The sequence below is a fragment of the Aspergillus luchuensis genome, chromosome 2 (genome assembly GCF_016861625.1).
Source record: "Aspergillus luchuensis IFO 4308 DNA, chromosome 2, nearly complete sequence".
Taxonomy (NCBI): domain Eukaryota; kingdom Fungi; phylum Ascomycota; class Eurotiomycetes; order Eurotiales; family Aspergillaceae; genus Aspergillus; species Aspergillus luchuensis.
In genome coordinates, this window is record NC_054850.1 from 2,356,373 (window position 1) to 2,377,315 (window position 20,943).

The 20,943-nt window shown below is 48.7% G+C and overlaps 9 protein-coding genes across 9 annotated transcripts; 6 read left to right on the forward strand and 3 right to left on the reverse strand.

Annotated features, from left to right (window-relative positions):
* Positions 1–987: 987 nt before the first annotated feature.
* On the forward strand, positions 988–1,564 carry AKAW2_20761S (uncharacterized protein; the record flags this gene model as incomplete). The annotated part of the gene is made up of 3 exons (XM_041685509.1): positions 988–1,043; positions 1,086–1,417; positions 1,470–1,564. 3 exons carry the CDS (start codon positions 988–990, stop codon positions 1,562–1,564), a joined length of 483 nt encoding a protein of 160 aa, XP_041539587.1.
* A 358-nt stretch (positions 1,565–1,922) lies between these two features.
* On the reverse strand, positions 1,923–2,543 carry AKAW2_20762A (uncharacterized protein; the record flags this gene model as incomplete). Its single annotated transcript, XM_041685510.1, has 1 exon — positions 1,923–2,543. The coding sequence occupies one exon, from the start codon at positions 2,541–2,543 to the stop codon at positions 1,923–1,925; it is 621 nt and encodes a 206-aa protein (XP_041539588.1).
* A 515-nt stretch (positions 2,544–3,058) lies between these two features.
* On the forward strand, positions 3,059–4,324 carry AKAW2_20763S (uncharacterized protein; the record flags this gene model as incomplete). Its single annotated transcript, XM_041685511.1, has 3 exons — positions 3,059–3,754; positions 3,834–4,196; positions 4,247–4,324. 3 exons carry the CDS (start codon positions 3,059–3,061, stop codon positions 4,322–4,324), a joined length of 1,137 nt encoding a protein of 378 aa, XP_041539589.1.
* A 42-nt stretch (positions 4,325–4,366) lies between these two features.
* Positions 4,367–9,166, reverse strand: AKAW2_20764A (uncharacterized protein; the record flags this gene model as incomplete). Its single annotated transcript, XM_041685513.1, has 9 exons — positions 4,367–5,203; positions 5,253–6,963; positions 7,021–7,623; positions 7,685–7,709; positions 7,765–7,962; positions 8,018–8,131; positions 8,188–8,325; positions 8,379–8,592; positions 8,648–9,166. 9 exons carry the CDS (start codon positions 9,164–9,166, stop codon positions 4,367–4,369), a joined length of 4,359 nt encoding a protein of 1,452 aa, XP_041539590.1.
* A 735-nt stretch (positions 9,167–9,901) lies between these two features.
* On the reverse strand, positions 9,902–10,735 carry AKAW2_20765A (uncharacterized protein; the record flags this gene model as incomplete). The annotated part of the gene is made up of 2 exons (XM_041685514.1): positions 9,902–10,308; positions 10,417–10,735. 2 exons carry the CDS (start codon positions 10,733–10,735, stop codon positions 9,902–9,904), a joined length of 726 nt encoding a protein of 241 aa, XP_041539591.1.
* A 2,225-nt stretch (positions 10,736–12,960) lies between these two features.
* On the forward strand, positions 12,961–13,788 carry AKAW2_20766S (ceramidase; the record flags this gene model as incomplete). Its single annotated transcript, XM_041685515.1, has 4 exons — positions 12,961–13,021; positions 13,089–13,373; positions 13,431–13,548; positions 13,605–13,788. 4 exons carry the CDS (start codon positions 12,961–12,963, stop codon positions 13,786–13,788), a joined length of 648 nt encoding a protein of 215 aa, XP_041539592.1.
* Positions 13,789–14,237: 449 nt separating this feature from the next.
* On the forward strand, positions 14,238–15,522 carry AKAW2_20767S (cobalamin-independent methionine synthase II family protein; the record flags this gene model as incomplete). The annotated part of the gene is made up of 2 exons (XM_041685516.1): positions 14,238–14,496; positions 14,555–15,522. 2 exons carry the CDS (start codon positions 14,238–14,240, stop codon positions 15,520–15,522), a joined length of 1,227 nt encoding a protein of 408 aa, XP_041539593.1.
* Positions 15,523–16,067: 545 nt separating this feature from the next.
* AKAW2_20768S (putative secondary metabolism biosynthetic enzyme) lies at positions 16,068–17,194 on the forward strand (the record flags this gene model as incomplete). Its single annotated transcript, XM_041685517.1, has 4 exons — positions 16,068–16,088; positions 16,147–16,213; positions 16,282–16,412; positions 16,478–17,194. 4 exons carry the CDS (start codon positions 16,068–16,070, stop codon positions 17,192–17,194), a joined length of 936 nt encoding a protein of 311 aa, XP_041539594.1.
* A 1,859-nt stretch (positions 17,195–19,053) lies between these two features.
* AKAW2_20769S (cytochrome P450) lies at positions 19,054–20,873 on the forward strand (the record flags this gene model as incomplete). Its single annotated transcript, XM_041685518.1, has 2 exons — positions 19,054–19,385; positions 19,493–20,873. 2 exons carry the CDS (start codon positions 19,054–19,056, stop codon positions 20,871–20,873), a joined length of 1,713 nt encoding a protein of 570 aa, XP_041539595.1.
* Positions 20,874–20,943: the final 70 nt, after the last annotated feature.

Consider the following 20,943-nt stretch of genomic DNA (forward strand, 5'->3'; position numbering starts at 1 on the left):
TTCTTATTTGGCTTCATCCTCCTCGGCCTCGCTCCCGTCCCCCCATGGTGCAGGACCAGACCCTGCGAGACGATCGAGTCCATTATCAGGTCGGCGATAGCGGTGAGATCATGAGCGTCAGTGTGGAGAGGGCCACCGGATCCGTGGCTTTCCATGTCCGCTTCGAGCCAGTCTTAGGGGTGGAGGGCCTCTGCCTATCCATGGTCATCATTAGAGCAGTTCCGTCGTGTATGAGAGGTTGCTGGAGAGACGATAAGTTAAACAACTTGGAAACCCCATGTCGCAGTAAATGCTCACAGCCTGTCGGTTTTTGAAAAGCCCAAGCCAAATCAATTGGCGAGTAAGGCAACGAATGTGCAATAACAGAAACAGAAATTGATACCTCCATGATAGCCACGCGTATGCTCGTGACGTCCGTGACGTCCGCGGAGGCGATGCCCAGAGTGCTTCCAACGAAGAGGCCGGACGACGGAAGGGTGCCAAATCTGAAAAGCACGATATATGAAGTGAGGAGCCAATTAAGAAAGGTGCAATAAGGCTCGCATTTTCTGTAGAACTGAGCGTATTGTAACTGAATACTAGGTAGCACAATCGGAATAAACTATCTCTCAACATACACTCTTGAAATATGAAGTGAAGCAATAGATTCATAACACCATGTACTTTTATCTGTTGAGGCATTCACTCCAGCCAGGGTCAGCTGATCCTTTGCTTCTTCATCCTGCGTGGTCTTCCAGCACCTTTTCCAACCACCAACCATCTTCTTGGGATCCAGATAGCTCAAATTCATACCTTTGACCCTTCATCTTATCATTATATTATATATGATGTAGGTGCTTCCATCAGATCTTTGTCTATTTGTGCGGATGCACTATCCCTGACCCCTTTAAGCAATGCCTCCCACTACTCGGCACTAATGTGAGGTGCACCAAATTGGGCCCCAGGCAACGAGAACTTATGGGCAACTATTACCCATATTTGGTCACAATGGAAGCAAGGATCGTCTACGTGAGGCTGCATGGCACAATGGCAGCCAGTTGCGGGTGATTTCAGTATGGGAGACGCCCCTGATCGCTGTGGACAAGTCCCACGTACTGTTCCCGAGGATATTCGTACAATCCTCGTCGACTTCATCACGAAGGAATACATTGGGAGAATACCACGATCCAGACCGATACCGCAGTCGATAGTGTCCTCCGGGAGGAGGCCTCCAATGAACTACGGGCGACAGGTGTTGTCACCCAACTTCTCGATGGATCATCCAAGACGGTTGATGCGACGAAGGAAATTGTTGTCTCGGGCGCCGCGTACTGCAGTTCCGCCATTATGATGCGTGGATCCCGCGAGGAGCTGGTTCAATTTAACATCGACGGCAAGATTGACCTGCCTGGAGTGGGTGAGCCTGACGGACTATCTGGTTAGCTCCACCCTTGGATATTAGCTCTATATTGCCTCTGACCTGCATGCAGATCATTTTTACCTTCTACGAGATCGAAAAGGAAGGCCAGACAAACTACTGGCATCCTACCACAAAAGCAACAGGGCCAAGGCCTACATGCAGTGAAAGGAGCAGACGTTCGGCTTGTTGTCAACATTCCTCTTCTGCTGTTTCGCATTTGCACTCATGGACGTGTGGTCGAAGGCCGACCCCAATGAGAAACGACCCGAGACAGCTTGGATGGGACTCTATGAAGCTTACGCCACCCAGCCCAGAGTCGAATCTTCACGATCGAGTCTCAAGACGGCCCCAAGCTGTATTAAGGTTATTCTATTGGCCTCATTTTATATATAGTTACCTATCTATGCCTAACATCATTAGGGAAAAGTTATTTATTTCCGATGTCATCTATAACCAATCCCTTGACTGAAAATGAACATAGCCCGCGAAGCCCAACATCAATCAAAGCACACATTTCCTCAACTCAAACAACCTCAAACTCCGCACTCGTCGGCCCCTCCCCATTACAAGCCGTCAGATCCATCGGACAAGCACTCATAAACACCACACACTCCTGCTCGGCCCTCAGCACCACAAAATCCCCGACCTTACTATCCGGCTCCAAAACCCTCAACCCATTCCCACTGATCTCCACATTCATGAACAAATTCAACGGATCAGGCGTCCATCCACTCTCCAAAAGCCCCACAACATGTCCGAACGCCGGCTCAGCACATTGCTTCACAGCGTCGCGAAGATTCTGGGCACAGTTGTCGTGGTCCGCGGTACCTCCAAGTTCGAGATATCGTTCTGGAGAACAAGCTGCATAGAGAACGTCGTGTGTGCCCCGGGTTGTGTCCTCGGTGATGGTCAAGATAGGGTTTCGGTTGTTGTCGACAAAGGATTCGTTGATTGAGGGAAGGAGCTTTTGTAGGGTGGGTCGGGTGTGGGCCATGGACATGTATCTGGGGACCGTGTTGGGTGTGGAGGGGATCGTGAATGCCCAGGTGTCGATGACTTGGCTTCCGGAGGTGTTTATGATTTTGATTGATTGGCCGGGGTGGAGTCGTTGGAAGGCGAAGCTTCGGGCTGGGATGGTGGGCATTTTTGTATAGAGGATGGCTATAGCAGGGTTGGCTTTTTTGGAGTTCCTGAGCCTGAGTTCTATATCCACGAAGGTCTATGCGTACTGATTCAAAAATGAAGGTTCAAGCAACTACATCCCACGGGACAAGTGCTGGTATTATATGCTCAACCCCTTGAGTTGCATTGATAAGCTGCGTGTCTCCAGAAGAAGATAAGGTGACGTCATTCCTCCGCGGAATCACTCACATATTGGGCTGTCAGGCAGTATAACATTTCCTCTGCTGAAACCCGCATAACCCTTGTATAATGTCGAGACTTCTTCGTTTTCCCTTTAGATGTGGTGGAGCTAGCTAGATAGCTGGTCTGGTGGAGCCTCCAAAAGTAAAGGTGGATCGTGTAGATTCCCCATCCTCATTAACTAACCTAATCTAACCTACTTTGTATATATACATCCAAAGCAAACTAACCACCCGATCTCCGGGTTACTATACCCACAGACCCATAACTAGTAACTGCGGCATCTGCGGTGCTGACATGCATGGATTCCCCCCACCCCACCTCCTCCTTTACCCCAACTTGCATATCAGACAACGCATCACCAACTCCCCCTCCAACCCTCCACCCACCACCACCACAACAATGCCCACCAAAACCCTCGTCATCATCGGCATAACCGGCAACCAAGGACACTCCATCGCCTCGCGCTTCCTGCACGACCCAACCTACCACATCATCGGCCTAACCCGCAACCCAACCTCGCCCATCGCCCAATCCCTCTCAGCGCAAGGCATCACCATCCTCGCCGCCGATCTCAACGACGCCAGCACACTAACCCCGGCCTTCCGCGGCGCGAACCTCATCTTCAGTGTAACCAATTACTGGGAACCATTCTTCCGCGCAGACTGTCGCAAACAGGCTGCGGAGCGGGGTATCTCGTGCCGACGGTACGCGTACGAGGTGGAGTTGCAGCAGGGGAAGAATATTGCGGATGCGGCTGCCGCGACGGTGGACTCGTTGGATGAGAATGGGTTTGTGGTGTCGACGTTGAGTCATGCGGCGGTGTGTAGTGGGGGACGGTTTGGGGAGTTGTACCATTTTGATGCGAAGGCGGAGGTGTTTCCGAATTATGTGAGGGAGAGGTACCCGATGTTGGCCGGGAAGATGTCGTGTGTGCAGACGGGGTATTTTATGACGAGTTATAGGTTGGTTCCCGGGGCTTATTTTACGAAGGTGAGTGGGTAGTAATCTTGATTTGGGGTGTGGGTGTATGGGGTTAATGCTAATGTGTGTGTGTGTTTGGGTGGATTAGAAGATGATGGAGGATGGGGAGAAGTTGTTTGAGATGACTTTTACGACTGCCCCTGATGCAAAGGTTCCTCATTTGGATGTTAACGCTGACTTGGGAAACTTTGTTTATGCGGTGTCGAAGATGCCCCCTGGGAAGAGCTATATGGCTTGTGGGTCGTATTGTAGCTGGGCGGAGTATATGAGGATTTGGGGGAGGGTCAATTCGGTCCCGGCAAGTTATCGGCAAATTACTCTTGAGGAGCTGATGGAGAAGACTCCGGATCCGGAGTTCGGGCGAGAGGTGGGCGATATGTTTACTTATTCGACAGATCCGGGGTATGATGGCGGTGATAAGGAACTGCTGACTGCGGAAGACATACGCAATGTGAGTGTGTTGAGAGGATATGATATTTAATCCACAGCTGATCTCTACAGGGCGGGATTGAGTGTCCAATGACCAGTTTGGAGGAGTGGATAAGAAAGGAGGATTGGTCGGCTGTCTTGAATAGTTGATAGGTTCTGATGTATACTTGTAGCTGTCCAAGAACTTCTGTTTCACGACCGAGGTTCGGCCAATATGACATGAGCGGCCCTACCAGACTGTGGACGTCTAGTTGACTCTGGCACATGAGTAGGCAGAGACTGCGCCACTGCATTCCGTAATTCCTCTTTGATAAGTGCAGAGAGGCTCACTTGCACGTCACTGACCAAGCCAGCGCGGATTGAATCAAGCTGGCCCGATAGGCTTGGTTGCACATTGGCATGAACAGTACCTTGGAGTTGCTTAGCAACCTCTGCCAATGCATCGCCCCCGAGCCTGGTCTCTCTGGACATCCCAGCCAATGTCAGGTCCTTCCAGCAAGCAGAGTCAATATCGCTGATACGTGGAATGCGGATTGTGCTCAGATGCTTGACGGTACGTTGAAGCACGATAGAATCATGGTCCCATTTCTTAATCGTGGCAAGACGCATCACAGCGGAGTAAACTTCAAACGTGAGGTCTTCCACCTTGGCTCTGGTGTGATACGGTATTTCGCGGCCATCGTTTATGAGTTCGTGATACTGCGTACACTTGCTGCCGAAGTGAATCAGATCCTTGACATGGGACAGCAGATCAACTGTCGCCAAATATCCAGGCCTTAGACCAGCACGTTGTGGTCCTGATTTCGATTCGGGTAGTTTCTCATCGTCATAGCTTCCGCGCTGCACATCAAGGTCCATGGCAACTAAATCGTTGAGGTCTGAAGGACTCAGCCCTTTCGTTTCATGCTTGGGCAGCCCAACAAGGAACGCCTGAGGTATTTGAGGCGACTCGTTGACAGAGGACTTCTGTGGCGATGATGAATCCTCGACGAGGCTTCTCATACATCCCGAAATCAACGTTCCTATGTTCTTCTTTGAGTTAGTATATGGTAGAAACAGAAATAGAGAGTTCACCTACCTCAATGATGTGGTTGATCCCAGCCCAGAACAACGCCTTGTACAGGAAGTCTTCACTTTCTAGTTCATGTTTGTCCATACGAATTCCGCTCATGTATCTCTTGATGTCTTCCAGTTGTTCAACAAATGGCACAGAAAATGGGTAATCTGAAGCCAGATTGGCCTGGCAATTCTCCAGATTCCAGAGACAGGGAAGCCGTCTCCATTTGTCCAATGCGGTAGCTAGCAGCTTCTGGCGCTGCGAAAGCTCCTTTGTGATGGACTTTTGTGGCAGGAACAACTTCCTATAGGCCGCCACAGTAGAACTGTCAGTCTTCTCCATTCTCCTGTATGCTGTAGTCCAGGCCCTTTGAATTTGGTGTTTGTCCTTTGCTCCACCGGCTTTGAGAGCTGCAATAATACTTTTGGAGACAGGTCTTGCGTTCCACGCAGCCTGGAGCGCTGTTCCGAGTCTACCAACAACCTTATTGGGACTGGCACCATGCTCAAGCAGCATTTGCACTGTTGACTCTTGACCAGCTGCTGACGCTGCCACTAGGGCGGTTCCAAAGAATCCTGCTATATGGTCGACTGCGACTCCCCCGGAATAGTTCCCCGCCTTTGGCCCACCTGCAAGCAGCAGGCTGACAATAGAACTATTCCCACAGTATGCTGCTACATGGAGAGGATTGCCTAACGTTCCATCTTCAGTTCCGGTTACTTTCGCTTTGGAGTTGAGTAGCATCTCGGTTATCGAATGATGTCCTTGAGCGGAAGCCACATATAGTGCGGTTCCATGGGGACCTTTCTCGGCATTCACGTTGACATGCGTCAATAAGTCCGCGACGATCTGCTTATAGCCACGATAAACTGCCACTTGCAGTATTGTCTCCCCGTCAGCATTGCGTGTGTTCAAGTCCTTAGGATCAGTTTGAATCAATTCCTCGACGACCGGCCCGAGATTGAGCTTAAGTGCGTAGTGTATCCGAGAGCCACGCCTTTGTCTTCGACTCTCGGCTTGGGCCCCATCCTTGCCGGTCATAGATTGATCTCCAGGCTCAAGCCAGTCCAGCCAATTATCGAATTGTTCAGACCGGAATAGCCCACGGATCCTCCCTTGAAGCAAGGCACGCTCATTGGCCATACCGTCAGCTTTCTCGAATAACTGGTAATGTTGAAACCAGTACTCGGCAGCATAACTTCTGAGGGTCAGTTCGAATCTGTTCGCACTGGCTGTGTCCCCAGCTTTCAGCGATTGCAAAAGGACATCAAGACAGCGTTGGGTAATTTCGAAATGAGCCTGTTCCTCGGAACAAAGGAACTGCGATATAAGGCTGTGCTGACCTAGGCGAACCTGTGTCTCCAGATACTCTTTCGCAGAGAGATGGGCGAATCGAAGAACTCTGTCGCACTTCTTGCTCTTGCGATTAATGGTTAAGGTTTGCGTAGACTGGGTCACCCACCGGCCTGTACAGATCTCGTAAACTGCATCGGCGTCATGAAGGCCAACTGCAGAGGCAATTTCCTCTTGAGTAAGCGGCCGTAGTTGTCTCAGAAGCCATATGAACATTGATCTTAAGAACTTCCCATCAATTGCGTTCACAGAGCTCAAATGCTTCTCATAAATGGCTACCATGCTGATCGGAACTTCGTTCAGTTTTGCCTCAATTTTCTTAGGGTCCTTTCGACACTCGCGTATTTCCTGAACCAACGATGTAGCCCAGAGAAAGTTCCTATGATTTGTTAGCCATAGCATGGATAGTCATTGTGGTGGACTAGTGTGACTGTACTTTTTAGCTCCTTCAGTAAGTCGTGTCCGAATACGTGACTTTAGGGAAACAGGGAGATCGCTGATGCCATCACCGTGCTGCATTGTCGTGTCAATGTAATTGCGAATATCAATTTCGAGCCCTTCCGCTACGTCAGTTTCCACAAGTATGTCTTTCAGATGTCCGCGAAGGCAATCTCGTATATCTTCTTCATTCTTGCTGACCAGGAGAATGTGTAGGTTCGAAAGTCCCGACTGAGCCAATCGTTTAATGAGTTCGAGAAGTTTGTGACGTTCTCGATCTTGTGATTCTTTTGGAACCTCGTCGAGGCCATCTAGAACTATGAAGACGTCCTTCTGTAGCTCAAGCACTGACAAGATGCTGTGCAGGTACTCGATGAGTGTCTTGGTGTCTGGATAACGTGCGAACTTCCGGTCCTCGACTAAGGCACTAGATATCTCTTCTGGGAAGCCCCCAAGGCTACTTCCCAGCTGTCGTAACACAAAACGCAACAACAAGTCGATGCATGTAGTGTCCGTCTCATCAAAACGAAAGTACCACCGCAATAGTACCCTGTTTTTGTCTTTCTTGAACAACGTTTCGAGTTGATTGATGATGGTCGAACTGTAGAGAATTAGCGGGCTTAGAAGTAATCAGAGGGCACTGGGCTGGCGTTTTCGCATACCATAACGACGACTTTCCACATCCAGCTATTTATTCTGTTAGTGTATGCGATATTATTTCTGGCTTTTTGAGGTTCCATACATTCACCATGCAGCCAAAGTAAGGATTGTGGATTATCCACCCAGCTTGTATATTCCCGACGCTCAAGCAACCACCTCCCTGCTACCTCAGTAGCATCGCTGGATACAATGGCAGACCTTAGCTTTCTATGCTTGCCATCGCTGGCCGCAGCTAGATCGCTGGGGAACAGCCATTCAAGTAGCTGTGTTTGAATTTCCGCTCCAAGATCTCAGCTTATGGTTCTTGTCACCAGAAATCAGACACCGTGACGTACCTGAAAGCGTCTTATCAATCTTCACAATCCCCTTCATGATCAGAGATGTACTCTTGTTAACGTCCCCTAGTATAGTCTGGATCTTCTTGACTTGCTTCATCTCCTCCTCTTGGGCTATTAACATGTCAGCACGAAGAGCAACTCCCATGAGAAATCAGCAATCGACTTACTTTCGAACATGGATTGCTGCTGCTCAGCCATTATTTGCCGAAACCACTTTTCCACCATCTCGTCGCTTCCCTGAATGGCGTTCTGCAAGTCCTTCAGCGGTTCCTGAGTAAGCGATTTGAAACTCTGGATAATTCGGTCTAACCAATATAGTCAGTATTGACAACAATCGAAGCAGGTACATCCTTGATACCTAATCTTTTCGATGTAACCGACTGCTTCACTTTTGCGGAATACTGTAGTATACATATGTACACATTGACAATGGCATCCCCTAATTCGGCCGCATTGGACACCTGGACTCGGTGGTAAAGAGCCTCGATGCGAGAATATCGAGCCAGAAGTACGGCAAGGTATTCGGAGGCTTCCCAGATGCGCTGCATCCGTTCCTGGTTGTTTTGGATAAGCTGCGAAAGTCAACCATATGTCCATCCTGTAGAAAATAAGTCAATGACCACAAACCGTCAGACCAAAGGAAACCACCGCCCATGCGATAGACGCATAGCCTGTCGGATCAAATTTGACGACCACATCGCCCAACGCCTGAACGGTCATGACCGATTTCAAGATAGAACTTGCACGATCATATGCGTTCCCCTTCGTTTTTGACGGCCATCGCTCCTGATGAATGCGTAGTTTGCTTTTAGTCAGGTTCATAACACCCTCTACGTACTCTTTGGGCAACTTTCCTATCCGATTGACGTTCCTATCTTGCCACTTTTGAGTCAGACGCTTCCTATTCGCGTCGCCCACATCGACGGACATCCACGCCTCTTCCCATAGGTTCCGCTTAGGCTCTACCACGGCAGGTTTTGGCTTCGCTGCTGCCACGCCATTGGACTTTGCCTGTACTGGCTTCGGCTTTGTAGGTTTCGAAGATGGTGTTTTCTTGGCCTTGGTGGTTGTGGCCGGCTTGGCCTTTACCTTCACCGGTGATGGTTTCTTAGGCGGGTGTGGAGTGTCATCTTGTGGCTTGACCATTTGGCTTATTGAGGAAGGGTTGGTTTGGTATTCTGTAATAGTTGATGTGTGATGCTAAGGGAAGAATAATGGCGAGTGAAGCAGTCATGATGGAAGATCGCGTTCTTGTGGGAGATTTGTACCCCGCGCGAGGCTCTGCAGAGGTCAAGCTGATGGGGCTGATACTGTTTCATAGTGGGCAGAGCTAATGCTGGTGCAGGATGAGGGGACAAAAACAAGTATCTTGATTGGAGGATTCGTATGCGTTGTCAGCTAGCTAGCCAGAAGAATACGAGGCGCCCGCTTGGCTTGGCCCTGCAGTGATGTCTGCATGCTGCGGGTCACACCAAAGAAAAGTGTTTGTGGGAAGTCGAGTGCAGAACGACTGTCACGCGGATTACTGATGGGAGGAATATGGGAAGCCTATAATAATGCCTGGAAATTACGGCAGGCGTGAAAGCGGCTCCAACCGCTAACCTTATCCTTGAAATATGCAGGATAATAATACGGGGATTGCCAGAACTGAAGTTCTTGAGACCGTTGGAAGCTGAGCGAACTTGAATTCATTGCAGTCAAAGAGGTTATCCTTCCAATGATAAGATAAGTCGTAAGTTTATTCTCAAAACGAAAGTGACATTCGAGATACGCAGCCATCATTCCAACATGATATGACAGCTTCATTCCACTCAGATACTTCTCCACATCAAAGATCCTCTTTTCTTGAGAAACTCAAATGTAGGTTTTGACACAGTGATCCTACTGTGCCTCTACATACCACGGCAAGACAACATCCATAGTATGATAAAACTCCTCAGCCACTGCTCCCTCCAAGCCCCAGGCGGAGATCACCTCCATCCCAGGCCGATATCCCCACTGCGTATTGATCCTCAGATGGGCAATCCTGGCGCTCTTATCCCGACTGAACTCTAAAGACTCATTACTTTCTTCTCCCGTACGATAATTAAGAAGTGAGAGCCCCATGATTTGTAGTCGCGGCATTCGCTGCGCTGCTGTGCCCATGGCCCGATAGAGAATACCAAGGTCGGCACTTTTGATGTATTCCCGCCGGTCAGAAAACCTGTCCTTTGGCGGAGGGTTTACCAGCGACTCCCGACGTGCAGCTTCACGGGTTAGTGGAGGATCAAGGCCAAGTAATGGGGACCCTGTCTTTGTGTTAGTCACAAAAGATGATTGGAATATACGCTCTTTATAAGGCATTATATGCGTAGAAAGACAATCTGGAAGTCGAGATCAAGCGCAGCGACACTTACCATCTTCGTTGTATGGAGGCACATTGAGCACTCGAAGCCGTTCGAGTTTCGGCCAGTAGGGAGCATTGGTACTGTTTTCCGCCGATGGCCAAAAAAGAGCCTTGCTGATCCGCATATGACTCAATGTGAGAGACTGTAGCCGCATACTCAGGTTATGAAGTCGGGTGGGCAGATAATCCATCTCATTTAGACCCACATAGGTCAGTCGAAGGCCATAAAATTCGTCTTCGTGTATACAATGAGACCATTCTCGCTTCGGCATAACGGAAAGCTCAAGGCTCTCCACGGAGCTTGGTACACAACGAATGAAGTCGATCATTTCTAGATTAAAAGCAAGCCGGTTAGCCCGTATCAATTCTTGAAGACCATGAAAGGAAATAAGAGCATACCTTGTCTTAACAAGCGACGAATATTACCTACAGAAGGAGGCATCCATATAAAATCTTGCAGCAATACATGCTTCACATTGGGAAGACGTTCAAAAATCAATCCAAATGATGATAACAAGACTGCATTTAACCAAGTCCCCGTTACTGCAATCGACGTGACGCATACTGGACTAGGTAAGGGTTCCAGGTGCTTTGCTTTCAAGCAGGTTGGAAGTGATTTTCGATGCTTGAACAGAATATCCCGTAATGATGATGTGTACTCTGAATAACTGGGGTTGAAGGTCCTACAAAGTGGATTGTGGTCGCAGAAAACTAGTTCGAGCCCCGGATGCTGCTCTCCCCAAGTGTGCAACACCAGAAACAAGAAGCCGAGCGCTTTGTGGTACTCTTGATCATACCATTCATATAGATACTCATTGGTGTTTGCCCGATACATATAATCAGTCCCTTTGGTAAATCAATATATGGTCGCCAGGCGATATGTCGAACATAATATACCCTGGCACGTCGAATGTCATTGCCTGTAGTGAACCTGGAAAGTTTCAACACGCAAAAGTGCCCTCTAATGAATATTCTCCTCCAGATTATTGGCTCCACAATCCCTTGCCATTGACGTGAAACAATTGAGTATCGGGCTAGGTTTTGTGAACGCCAAGCCTGTGGCACATCGTAATAACTGGCTCCAGGAACACGGTCTGGAAGAAGTTTGTCCGTAGAGGTATATTCGCGCAGATAATTGACGATGAGGCTGATTATCTCGCTGGGAAGAAGCTTCATTGTTCTTAGTTGGCGGTAGTGTTGAAGTGCTTTCTGACCTTGCTGATGTCGCGCTGGGATATTTCTCTGGGTAGATCAACAAAAGCCTTACATATAGAGAATTGTAACTTGCGCACACTTGAAGTAAAACCTTCTTCATGGGAGAGAATACAAGAATCAGATGTTATTATATACGCTCTATGGTAGCGTGATGGCTTCCATCACACTATGATAGTTGGATCTAGTATCACTTATACTCAGTCTCGTTGTCCCTGGGGAATATAGGTAGCTTCCACATTACCCCAAAAAATCATACGTAAATGGAATGCACCACCTGTTTTTCCTTTTACTACCAGAAATGGGCTTTTGAAACATAATTATGAGAAATCTATCCAAGCATCTTTAGTTTGAATCATGTGGATATCTGAAATTTCCTGTTGAAATGGCAAGAATGGTTGACATTTAAAGCCAAGGAAACCGGGATATCCATTGATTTAACCCCTACCGACTTGAAGCCGCTCACATCTCTGAAAAATACAAGATCACAATTGACTGCTGCATTGCATATCTACGTTTTGTTGGGACATTGGAGGAGCCTTTGATTGGACTACTTAGCTCACGTAAGACCGGGTCGCTAGCTATTTTATCGATTTTCTACTTACAGTAAAGCCACTGTTTATCTTAGAAGCGAGGTGTATCGATGAAACAAAACTCAATCAATCATTAAATCACCAGTACAAACAAGAATCCAAGTATTCTTGTCGAGCTACGATTTAGACAAAGCCACAATAACTGGGTTAAATAGCAACGAGGCTGGGGCTGGATAGCGAGTGGCCCGACTCACCAAAGCGCTATCCGGCTCCTACTGCGGGTCCATAATCCTTCGAACAAGGGACTTAGATGACAGCTTGCAGAAGACATAAGCCAATTTGCTGGTGCCTAACCCATGGGAACTGATGGAAAATTACGTATAAATCAAGTCTTCCCGATATGTGCCATTTCCTATTCATTATACTTGCCAAAGGTTCCTTACTATGGCCTCGGAAAGTCCCTTTTGGGGGTCATCTACTTCACATGCTAAGTTAGTTTGAAGGCTACGAAGCAAACCCAAGCTAACCGTGAAAAGCTTTTGCGAGGAGGTAATTAGTTTATTCATGAGAAAAGAATACTGCCGCGTCAATCCGTCCTAACAAGAACATCACATAGGACTACGTGGTGACCAGATACGTCGCCGAGTTTATCAATACCCTAACCAATCTTGTGTACAGTATGTCGCGACCTGCCGCTTGTACAAACCCAACTAATAAATGACGCAGTATTCTACGCAATATACGGAATTAACCATCTTCGTCGACAATCGAATAAGGATGTCTTCCGCGCCCTTCCCTACTGGGGTTTGATGGGCGTTGGTATCGCTTCTGCAGCTTTTCACATGAACCTCAAGTACCATACTCAGATGAGTAAGTTCAGTCGCTACCTTCCATTGCTAGTCTAAGTAGTGTTGTTTACCAAGTCCGTTTGGTACAGTGGACGATGTATCCATGCATCTCACCACAACCCCGGTCCTCCACCGAGTCATTACAGTGAACACCAGTCGCAGAACCTCGGTTATTCTAGCCTTTCTGCTGGGTGCAGTTCTTATAGGACTCATAATACACCATGCACTGACAGATGAACTTATCTTACATTCCGTCACGTTCGTGGCCAGCGTGACGATCATTGGAGTGCGGACAATGCAGTTGATCACCACTCGAACGCCAAAGGATTCTCTCGTTCAACAGCAGATCTGGGGTATGGTAAGATTTGGAGCTGGTAAGACCAAAGCATCTATCTATCGTTTTCATGTATTCAGTACACTGACTGCCAAAGCTATATTTGAGCTGGGATTCCTCGTCTGGTTAGTTGATGGGTGGATATGCGGATGGCTGAGGAGCTGGCGGACGACTATTGGCCTACCGTGGGCTTTTCTGCTGGAATTACATGGGTGGTATGCAGATTCATGCTCTCTTCCAAGGGTTCGAGCTAACAATTGGTATGAAACAGGTGGCATATCTGCACCGGAGTTGGCGCTTACATATTCATCGCGGTGATTGATCACCTAGTGTTGGGTGAAGATGTTGGAGCTATTGAGAAATCATTCGCCTGGCCTGCGCCGTGGGCTTCTCGTTCTATTTTTGCGGGTAAAGGTTCAGCCCTGGGTGTCACGCCGGATCTCAAGACAGACTGAGGCGAGCTACAAGTAGATTTGAGGCGGGAGACGGATAGGGGCGGATGTTGGTCGGGGTAGAACTAAGCATCAGATATGCTGCGAAGCCAAGCTTTAAGCTCACATTCTTCAACCACTTAAGCTATGATGGAATCCGTGAACCACGAGCATTCTGTACAGTCATAGCAATGATTGATGAATCCGAAATAGGAGATAAGCTTGTACCGGAATAATCTTCAGCCAATGAAGAAGCCAAACTTAGTCACACACGTCCCACCCGGCCAATCGGCAATACGGCATTGAGTCAGTTGTAAGTGATCGGACCCCCGCAATGCACCCCACCGGCAATTGCCCTTGCCGATGCACCCCGCCTTCCAGTCTCAAAAGCTTCGAACTCTTGCCTGCCAGAAACCTCAATCCTCTTATCCAGAGTAATCTTGGACAGTTTTGGAAGAACAAGCTCAGACACAATGGCCAACCAGCTACACAGTGCCCCGCCCTTCCGGGCCGAACATATGGGTTCCTTGCTGCGTCCCGACAACCTGCTTGCGGTGCGTGAGAAGATCCGCGATACCGGTATCTCGGAGCAGGAGGCTGGTCTGCAGGCCGTGGAGGAGGAGACTGTTCGTGATGTTGTCAAGCTCCAGCGGGATCTGGGCTACAAGGCTGTCACTTCTGGTGAATTCAACCGGACCCGTTTTTGGGGACAGATGTGGGATGAGTTCGAGGGTATGGTTCATCGTTCTGATTCTGTAGCCGTCGATCATATAACTGATAAATATGTCAGGCACCATCCGTCTTCAGGATGCCGAAGCGTCCATGTTCAGACTCTACCATCCCGATGTGGTCAGTCTGATTGAAAAGGACCGCAAGGTCATGCCCGGTGACTCGGTCATCGCTGGAACCAAGCTTTCCTGGAACCCTGAGAAGTCGGTGTCGAACCTGCACGAACTGAAGCTGGTTCAGCAGGCTCTGCCTGAGAGTGAATGGCACACCATAAAGCTGACCATGATCACTCCCGCCTGGTTCCACATGCGCTACAAGCAGGGTAAGGCTTACACTCCCGAGGCCTACGCCAACGACGAGGAGTACTTCCAGGACGTCGCAAAGGTGTACCAGGCCGAGCTCGACGCCTTGTACAAGGCTGGACTGAGAAACGTCCAGTTCGATGACCCGGGTATGGCCTACTTCTGCTCCAAGGCCTTCCGCCAGGGCTGGGAAGAAGACAAGGACAACATCGGCACGGTCGAAGATCTGCTTGACGCCTACATCAAGCTGTACAACGACTCAATCAGCAAGATCCCTGCTGACATGCACACCGGTATTCATCTTTGCCGCGGTAACTTCATCGGAGGCAGACACTTTGCGGAGGGATCTTATGACATCATCGCCAAGAAGCTGTTCGAGAACCTGAATGTCAACACATTCTACCTTGAGTATGACACCGAGCGTGCAGGTGGCTTTGAGCCTCTCAAGTTCTTGCCCAAGAACAAGAACGTTGTTGTCGGTGTCATCAGCACGAAGCTTCGCGAGCTGGAGGATAAGGAGGCGATGAAGGAGCGGATCTACAAGGCCGCCGACTTTGTTAGTGCTGGTAGTGGTGAGACTCGCGAGGAGGCCCTCAAGCGTATCTGCGTCAGCCCTCAATGCGGTTTCAGTACCCACGAGAGCGGATACCCTCTGAGCCTGGAGGACGAGAAGAAGAAGCTGGGTCTGACCAGGCAGATCGCTGATGAGATCTGGGGACAACCTTGAGCTTCTTAAAGCAGTGACTGGGGCGGTACTTTCCGGCCTCTTAACAGAGAAGGAAATGTGATGATGTGAAATGAGTTATGTATTTAACAGACGTGTCATATTAGCACGTGGCAAGATGATGTACATATGGGAGTGGTGAGGGGTGCATCAGTAGGCGCAATTTGATAAAATTAGGCTGAGAAGCATGAGTATGTGTAGTGACATGACACGACTCCACTAGTAGAGATGAACAAACTTGGTCGAGACTTATAATCATTGCAAGCGAGCACGCCTGATACCGCATCATTGTTCCCCAGGATTCATCCTCGTAAAAAACTACGCAAAAGCAAAAATATGACATGTAATATGTTCACCGCTAGCACCCCAAATGGCATCGACCAAAGCACGTATACAAACTAGTTTTGGCCACGTTAAATTCTCATCGCTCAGGATAAGAAGCTGGGACTTACTATTCTTCGTCACCAACCAAAACAAGACCCTTGTTTGACGCATTGCCTCACTAGGATTCAAGCTCCACGCCCGTGCGGTAGCCAGACCAAAACACGATGTTTGACGTGGAAGGAAAGGTAAGCGCGTCACTCTCTTTAAATTCCAGCTTCCGGTGGGTTACTGAACATGAATCAGTATGTCCTTGTGGCAGGTGGCTCCAAGGGTCTCGGGAGGGAACTCTCCTTGTCGCTCGTAAAAAGAGGTATGTTGAAGAAGAATCCCATGCTATGGCATGCGTACGGCAGGCACTGACGAGCAATTGACTACCAGGAGCTCATGTGACAGCAATCGCACGCTCTGAGAATGATCTGGACAAACTCAAGGTGGATATGGATGCTGTGCGCGTACATGAAGACCAAGTTCTCGGTATCCAGCGTTTGGACTTGACTAATAGCGATGAGGTCCGTGCCAATAGTATCTCAGAATCAAAGAAAGAACGCTTTTTGACCAGTATATCTCTGACCAGGTATCCGGATTCATCAACGGATTCGGAAAACGCATAACTGCCCTCTTTTGCATCGCAGGCGGCGCCGGCGAGGAAGTAGGCCACTTTGTGGACATTTCCGCGACATCGATTCAGAGCTGCATGGAGAGGAATTATCTCACAGCGGCGTTCATTTCTCAGGCCGTCATGAAGGTTTGGGCCACGGAGCTGAAACTGGGAAATGAGCACACCGAAGTTCAGCAACCACGCCATCTTGTCTTCACTGGGTCAACGGCGGCAATAGTTGCAGTCCCGGGGTACGCCGCATATTCACCATCGAAGGCGGCTGTCCGCTCCTTGGCCGATAGTTTGAGGCAGGAGAGTCTCATGTATTCTCCTGCTGGATCTATACAGATTCACTGCAGCTTTCCCAAGATATTCATGACGGAGAGGATCAACGTACAACAAGCACGGAAGCCGCAGATATGTAAAGAGATTGATGGCACTGCCGACAAAATCGGAGGGTTGACGGTCGAGGATGTGGCTCGGCAGATTCTTGCAGGGCTTGATAAGGGATGTTACATGATCCCGACGGATCTGCAGACGCGGTTTCTACTAAATAATATGCGTGGGCCTAGTCCGCGGGACAATTCCTTGGTTGACTGGTTGCTGAGCTGGGCTGCATTGTTGATTTATCCCGTTGTGGCTACGATTGTGGATTGGAAGGTCATGAGGTATGGCAGACAGCGGCGTGAGTGAGCTTTACATTGCCTCATATGATGGCCATGCTGCTGCTCCTTCTTTTTAACCCATATGGGAGGATATTATTAGTGCTGTACGCATTGTTAATGTATTAATTAGACTAACTATGATACTATCGCGAGTACAGTGGCCTCCGCATTTACGTCACAATATGGGAAAAATCACCCAGAGGATGGACAAAAACCCATATTGAGGCCCTTACATAATCCGAAAAAATAATATCTCGACTGTTAATTAGCACCATCCCTTTTCTAAAAAAAAAAAAAGAAAAAAGAGAAGAAAAAGGCTCTAGGAGCAGATAATAGAGGCGGCAGTAGTTGCAACTTCCGCTGAGCATCCCGGTGGGGGGTTTCCCTCAAAATCAGCGACATATAGACCAAAGGTACACAAAGCCGGACCGCTACATCCAGGGAGACTATCGAACAAGACATAAAGTCAGAATTATTTCTTTGAATCGTTCGGAAGGTGGAGTTTCTCGTACCTATGTAGATTGCAGGCATGGGGAGGAGTGGTTTCCGCTGAGCCAAGGTGGTGGAAGCTGTGGAAATACCATCAGTATAAAGCTCATCTGCAGAGACGATGAATTGGGAAGCATACTAGTTGAGGTCTAGATCGTAACAATTGGTGTCAGGAATATTCTGTTGGGGTCCTCACTGATTTGGTTCACTCCAAAGGGAGGCCTGATTTAGATGGTGCGTCAGACCTGAGTATGGCAGCAACCTTCAAAGCTATGGGCTTACGTGGATGGTAGTATCAACCTGGGGGGCTGTCATGGCCAAGATTGGCATCAGAGTGGTAACATCAATAAAGAGCTTGGAGAACATTTTGCTGATTTGCTCAGGTTTGACTTTCTGTTTGCAATTGCAAGTTGCACGAATTGAGACTCAAGATACAACCGAGTGGATGACTTGTTGATCTGGGGAAATGCTATGTATAGAGGAGAAGAACCTCTCCTTTATATCTTCATATATTCTTCTAAGGGGGTGCTCGTTCAAGAATCAACAAAGGTGTACAACGAGATATGTGTGCGTGGTTGCACTTTGGGATACTTGTACAACATGCTAGTTAGTCTGCGTCATATTCGAGCGAGTATCCTTTCAATACCCTATATGCTTGTATAGGAAGTATAGCAAAGCACAACTTGTGTCTAGGTGTACGCTTTTCCGAGATAGTACCTTCAGCCAGCCTCATGCATTCCTCTGTCCTTCCGGGATGAAGTAATCAAATCGATAACTGGCTCTTACCTCAAGTCACAAGGACAGCCTCGATATGCATTCTGAGTAACCTATCCGCTCAACACTGGAGACTTAGCTGATAGCTATGAGCTGCATACACCGTAACCTATTATGCTGTATTTGAGGAACAGCTCCATATTGGGGCTAGAAATGGAAGCTTTGGTAACAAGCATGTGAACTTGAGTCTTGAGGCATCATCATCAATACCACCCTCGGGCTGTACTCGGACTATATTTCTAGTAGTATGAAAAAAGTATTGCGTGAGACCTAGAACCAACAATAGAACTACTGGTGTACACCTACTTGTCATTATTCGAAAGTGAGGATGAGGCAATATACCTGTTCATTATATTGTTCGTGAACGGTACACTGATCCCATAATGATCGTTGTCATTTTTGGTCAGCTCAACTGGATTTCGAAGTGGAATAGTACCCATAAAAAGGTTAGAAAAATTTGCGCAATTTGGGACTGCTAAGCAGCCCATACTATGCTGCCTAGCCACCCCTGTCCATAGCAGCACTGGTTAAGTAGCAGATCGGCACTGCGGAACGGGTTCAACCTCCCGAGCTTCTCTGCTTTTATCAGAGGCACAGCAACTAAGTACGTGCAATTCTCCCTTTATGCTATCCGCTCACAGAATGGCATGTCTTCCCACCCTAGTATCACGTCTCAGTAGAGTTATGTCGGGCTTCAGATCTGGAGGGTTTGCACTTCTCACTGTCAGCCTATCCGCCGAATACCACTACTCCATGATAGGGACAGCGACCTCCTTAGGTATTTGGACCCGAATTCTCCTGTTGCTCCTTGTCATCTGGATACTATGGCGAAAATTCGTGTGGCCTAATTACTTTTCTCCACTGCGACACCTGCCATCCCCTCATAGTGGGACCTGGGGATTGAATCAACGTCTGCGACTCTATACGGAACCCCGCGGAAAACCCCAGTGTGACTGGTATGTGGAGTAGTCCCTGTCCTCAAGAATACGTCGAAGTCCCCTCTACTCCCCTCCCCGCATTTTCGCTTTCTCCGTTTGGTGCTGATCACTGGCGGAACGTACAGGGTTAATCACATTCCAAACAATGGTCTGCTACGCTATCGTACTCTGTTGAACTCCGACCGACTCTCGGTAACTTCTCCTGAGGCCCTCGCTGAAGTTCTGACTACGAAATGCTATGACTTCAGGAAGCCCAAGTGGCTGCTCGGTGAGCTGAAGCAGGTACTGGGAGTTGGGCTCTTGTTAGCAGAGGGAGATGATCACCGATTCCAGAGAAAAATCCTCGCACCAGCCTTCTCGTTCCGTCATATCAAGAACCTGTACGGAGTATTCTGGGACAAGTCGCACGACTTAGTAAATGCGATAACAGAGCACCTGTCATGCAAGGAGAAGGAGCAGCAGATCACTCGACTTGCGTGTGACAAGTTCCACCCCAGCACCGGCGTGCTCGATATTGCAGATTGGGCGAATCGAGCAACGTTAGATATGATTGGGATTGCAGGTATGGGTCGAGACTTTGGGGCAATCCACGACCCGAACGCGGACTTGGTTCGTGCATATAAGCTGATTTTTCAACCTTCAAAAAGTGCCATGTTTTTGGCCATCTTGCGTTTTCTGTTGCCTGATTGGTTGGTCAATCGTCTGCCGTTTCGACGGAACAAGGAGATACAGAGAGCCGTCCGCACGATTCGGGGCGCGTGTGCCGAGTTGATCCATCAGAAGTCCGGTTATCTTTCAGAGAATAGCAACCTCGAGCATCGGGATATTCTCACCGTCGCACTCCAGAACGGCGGCTTCAGCAAAGAGGGCCTCATTGACCAGCTTATGACATTCTTAGCTGCTGGACACGAAACGACGGCAACAGCCGTCACTTGGGCAATCTATTTACTCTGTGTCAATTGTGATGTGCAAACTACTCTCCGGCAGGAGATACGCGAGAAACTTCGGAGCCCAGATGACCACAAGAGTTCTTTCACACATCAGAGCATCGATTCCATGACCTACTTGAACGCCGTATGCGACGAAGTTCTTCGCTACGCTCCACCTGTACCATTTACTATTCGCGAAGCAGTGGTCGATACAGTGATTTTAGACCAGCCTATTCCCAAAGGCACGAAGATAATGGTGGTTCCTCGAGCTACAAACCGAGATGCGCATCTCTGGGGCCCAGATGCGCAGGACTTCAAGCCTGAAAGATGGTTGAACCCAGACACTCGAAGTAATTACGCTACAATGACCTTTATACATGGATCCCGGAGTTGCATTGGGCGATCCTTCGCAAAGGCTGAGTTTGCTATCTTGCTGGCTGCCTTGGTGGGACGATTTGAATTCCAATTGGAGGATGACCGGCTTCTGGACGAGAGACACATGAAGGTAACCCGCACAGTAACTGCCAGGCCTGTCAATGGGCTTCTCGTTAAGGCAACCCCTTTGGTAGGCTGGTAGTAGCTCCATGCTCGACGAACCATCGTGGAAGTGCGTTGTCGGGGGGTATGTGCTTACGCACGCAACCACC